This window comes from Cavia porcellus, unplaced genomic scaffold, assembly GCF_034190915.1.
Source record: "Cavia porcellus strain 051 isolate PalLab524CR breed Dunkin Hartley unplaced genomic scaffold, mCavPor4.1 scaffold_11, whole genome shotgun sequence".
In the NCBI taxonomy this organism is placed as follows: Eukaryota; Metazoa; Chordata; class Mammalia; order Rodentia; family Caviidae; genus Cavia; species Cavia porcellus.
The window spans coordinates 71,875,246-71,879,700 of record NW_026947494.1 but is presented as its reverse complement, the minus strand read 5'-3'; the positions used below and the strand labels follow the sequence as shown (position 1 = coordinate 71,879,700).

General features: G+C 58.6%; 1 protein-coding gene across 1 annotated transcript in view; it reads right to left on the bottom strand.

The window, feature by feature from the left end:
• Window positions 1-1,197: 1,197 nt before the first annotated feature.
• The window catches only part of LOC134478038 (putative POM121-like protein 1), a 3,452-nt gene continuing 194 nt past the window's right edge, over window positions 1,198-4,455 (bottom strand). The window contains exons 1-3 of the mRNA XM_063257897.1: window positions 3,713-4,455; window positions 2,135-2,455; window positions 1,198-1,265 (exon numbers count right to left, since the gene is read on the bottom strand). The exon at window positions 3,713-4,455 is cut by the window's right edge and continues 194 nt beyond it. Coding sequence (XP_063113967.1) covers window positions 1,198-1,265; window positions 2,135-2,455; window positions 3,713-4,455 — 1,132 coding nt within the window. The remainder of the gene's footprint in view (window positions 1,266-2,134; window positions 2,456-3,712) is intronic.

The window sequence follows — 4,455 nt, the reverse complement described above, 5'->3', positions numbered from 1 at the left end:
GTCTCCTCACATTGAAGACATGCTCAGTACCCTAACTGTGGCTATAAGTTCTGGGTGCACCCATAGCTTCCCTTGGCTTGGCCCCTTGTTGAACCGGAAGCTGTCACCATCACTAAGCCTGAGCTCTAGCCAGGCTTTACCTTGGATAAGGGCTGAGCTTTACCTTGGAGAAAGGCCATCTGCTGTTCCAGACTTGGGTCAGAGCACTGGGCATGTAGGTGGCTGTGGCAGAGGCAGCTGTGATTGAAGCTCCAGAAGGGAAAAGAGCCTGGGTGACATTAGAAGCTGCCTGGGAGCTGTCCAAGATGCCTGAGGTCGTGTTTGTGAGACAGGATCCCCAAAGGCTGCCTGTGCTGGGCTACAGGAGGCTGGCTGACCTGAAACAGGAGGTGGGGCCAGGCCTAGAGCTGGAGCTGCCAGGGCCCAGAAACGGAGACCGTGGGTAGAGGTGGCTGCTCCGTGCTGCTGCCCATCAGCGGCCTCCAGGGTGGGCAGGGTGCTAGAGGAACACTAAGAGCGCCGTTTAGTGGGGGCGCACCAATGCTCAAGCTCTGTCCTAGCCAGGAAGAGGCTGCCCTCTTGCTGCCCCTGGTCCATGCCACATTCAGCTGTGCAGATGGGAAGGAGATCCCACTGGTGCCAGGGGGAGGCGCCAGAAAAAGAGAATTGTGTGGGGCTCCCACATATGCGGAGGTCGGCCCAAAGGTGGGCCACAACTGGGGACCAGAGCCCATGGCTATGGCTATGCTGCCACTGGGCGGTGCCACAGTCATCTGCACAGATGGGAAGGAGTTCCCACTGGTGCCAGCCGGAGCCCCCTGGGAAAGATCAGGTGGAGGTGTGGTATCCATAGGCTCTACACCAGTGTCAGTCCCTGACTGGGGAGCAGAGGATGTGCCTGTGGCTGTACTGCCACTCGGTGGTGCCATAGTCATCTGTGCAGATGAAAAGGAGTTCCCACTGGTGCCAGTGGGTGCACCCTGGGGAAGAGGATCAGGTGGAGGTGTGGTATCCATTGGTTCTACACCAGTGTCAGTCCCTGTCTGCAGAGCAGAGGATGTGCCTGTGGCTGTGCTGCCCCTGGGTGGTGCCATAGACATCTGTACAGATGGAAAGGAGTTCCCACTGGTGCCAGTGGGTGCACCCTGGGGAAGAGGATCAGCTGGAGGTGTGGTATCCATAGGTTCTACTCCGGTGTCAGTCCCTGTCTGGGGAGCAGAGGATGTGCCTGTGGCTGTGCTGCCACTGGGTGGTGCCACAGTCACCTGTGCAGAGGGGAAGTAGTTCACATTGGTGCCAGTGGGAGGCCCAGGAATAAGAGAATTGTGTGGGGGTGTGATATATATAGGTGTTGCCCCAAAGCTGTGCCCCATCTGGGGCCCAGAGCCCATGGCTATAGCTGTACTGCCACTGGGCGGTGCCACACTAATCTGTGTAGATGGGAAGGAGTTCCCACTGGTGCCAGTGGGAGGCCCCGGAGGAGGAGCATTGTGTGGGGGTGTGACGTATATAGAGGACGGCCCAAAGCTGGGCACCACCTGGGGACCAGAGCCCATGGCTATAGCTGTACTGCCACTGGGCGGTGCCACAGTCATCTGTGTAGATGGGAAGGAGTTCCCACTGGTGCCAGTGGGAGGCCCCGGAAGAGGAGCATTGTGTGGAGGTATGACGTATATGGAGGACGGCCCAAAGCTAGGCATCACCTGGGGACCAGAGCCCATGGCTATGACTGTACTGCCACTGGGCGGTGCCACAGGCATCTGTGCAGATGAAAAGGAGTTCCCACTGGTGCCATTGGGAGGTGCCGGAAGAAGAGAATTGTGTGGGGCTGTCACATATGTAGAGGTCGGCCCAAAGCTGGGCACCACCTGGGGACCAGATCCCATGGCTATGGCTGTACTGCCACTGGGCGGTGCCACAGTCATCTGTGTAGATGCGAAGGAGTTCCCACTGGTGTGAGCGGGAGCCCCCTGGGAAAGAGGATCAGGTGGGGGTGTGGTATCCATAGGCTCTACACCAGTGTCAGCCCCTGACTGGGGAGCAGAGGATGTGCCTGTGGCTGTGCTGCCACTGGATGGTGCCACAGTCATCTGTGCAGATGGGAAGGAGTTCCCATTGGTGCCAGCGCGTGTACCCCGGGGAAGAGGATCAGGTGGGGGTGTCGTATCCATATGTTCTACACCAGTGTCAGTTCCTGACTGGGCACCGGAGCCCATGGCTATGGCTGTGCTGCCAAGGGGCAGTGTCACAGTTGGCTGTGCAGAGAGGAGGGAGCTGCCACTGGTGTCAGGGGCTAGAGGCCCAGAAAGGAAAGGATCAGGTGGAGGTGTGATGTCCATTGGAAGCTCTATTCTTTTAGTGTCTGTGTGTACAGCAGAGGCTGTAGCTGTGGCTGGAGATGTCAGTGTCTTCCCAGAGCCCAGGAAGGGCTTCTCCTTTCTGTTCTTACTCTTCCCTGCAGGCACAGTGGATGGAGGTCCAGTCCCTGGGGCAGCCATGGGAGCAGAGCCCAAAGGCTCCATGCATTTGTTATCTTTGGGGGCCTTCTTTCTGTTCTTACCTTTCCCTGCTGGAATGGTGTCTGGAGGAGCAGTCCCTGGGGCAGCCAGGGGAGCAGAGCCTAAAGGCTCCCTGCTTGTCTTCTCTTTGGGGGCCTTCTTTCTGTTCTTACCTTTCCCTGCTGGAATGGTGTCTGGAGGAGCAGTCCCTGGGGCAGCCAGGGGAGCAGGAGAGAAAAGCCCTGAGAGGTCAAAGACCTCAGGGGACTTGTCCCTTTTGTTCTTAACCTTCCCCACTGGATTGGTGTCTGGAAGATCAGTCTCTGAGGAAGCCAGGGGAGCACAGCAGAAAAGCCCTGAGAGGTCAAAGACCTCAGGGGACTTGTCCCTTTTGATCTTAACCTTCCCCACTGGATTGGTGTGTGGAACATCAGTCCCTGGGGCAGCCAGGGGAGCAGAGCAGGAAGGCTCTGTGGGGTCAAAGACCTCAGGGGCCTTCTCCCTTTTGTTCTTACCCTTCCCTGTTGGAATGGTGTCTGGAGGAGCAGTCCCTGGGGCAACCAGGGGAGCAGAGCAGGAAAGTTGTGTGGGGTCCAAGACCTCAGGGGCCTTCTCCCTTTGTTTCTTACTCTTCCGTGTTGGAATAGTGTCTGGAGGAGCAGTCCCTGGGGCAGCCAGGGGAGCAGAGCAGGAAAGCTGTGTGGGGTCAAAGACCTCAGGGGCCTTCTCCCTTTTGTTCTTTCTCTTCCCTGTTGGAATGGTGTCTGGAGGAGCAGTCCCTGGGGCAGCCAGGGGAGCAGAGCAGGAAAGCTGTGTGGGGTCAAAGACCTCAGGGGCCTTCTCCCTTTGGTTCTTACTCTTCCGTGTTGGAATGGTGTCTGGAGGAGCAGTCCCTGGGGCAGCCAGGGGAGCAGAGCAGAAAAGCTGTGTGTGGTCAAAGACCTCAGGGGCCTTCTCCCTTTTGTTCTTTCTCTTCCCTGTTGGAATGGTGTCTGGAGGAGCTGTCCCTGGGGCAGCCAGGGGAGCAGAGCAGAAAAGCTGTGTGGGGTCAAAGACCTCAGGGGCCTTCTCCCTTTTGTTCTTTCTCTTCCGTGTTGGAATGGTGTGTGGAGGAGCAGTCCCTGGGACAGCCAGGGGAGCAGAGCAGGAAGGCTCTGTGGCATCAAAGATCTTAGGGGCCCTTTCTGTTCTTAGGGCCCTCTTTCTGTTCTTACCTTTCCCTGCAGGGATCATGGGTGGATCAGTGCCTGGCAGAGGCTGGGAAGCAGAGCAGGAAGGCTGAGGGCTACTGGTGAGGGTGGAGTCCTGCTGCTTTCTGTGGTTACTCTCCCCCGCAGAGATCAAGGGTTCAGGAGCAGTACCTGTGGCAGGCAGGGGAGGAGGGCAGACAGGCTGTGTGGTGCTGCTGATGTCTAGGGCCTGCAACTTACCCATCAGCCTGGCATTTAGAAGTTGGAATGCTGCCTCCTTCTCCTGATCTATGTGCTCCGCGGTGATCTTATAGCTTAGTTCCGGAGGTGGTGGCAGCCTGAGGGGTGGCCCTTGGCGACGCCTCAGGAGAGGGATCTTTCTTCTTCCTAGGCCAGCACCCTCTGGTGTCATCTCGTGTTCCTTTCTGGTTTCTTCGTGTCTAGATGGTGTGTCTGCCACCACCTCCTTCCCGGTCTTGCGGGGAACTTGGGGGGCCGAACACGGTTGCTGGAGGCTGTCCGGCCTGGCCGCCTTCAGATCTTTGGTGGAGCCCGGGGGCGGCCTGGTGTGTGAAGGGGCTGCAGCCCTCCTGCGCTGTCCCGGCAGCCCCCCGGTGGAGCTGTAGGAGCTGCTGATGGCATCTCGCTTGGTGGAGCTCACACAGGAGGGCTGGGGGGAGGGGGCAGCTGGAGCTCTGGCGCTCTGCCTGCGGTGGTCTGTGCTCAGAGGCCCAGGCCTGGGGACATAAGGCACCTGGCCTCGCCGG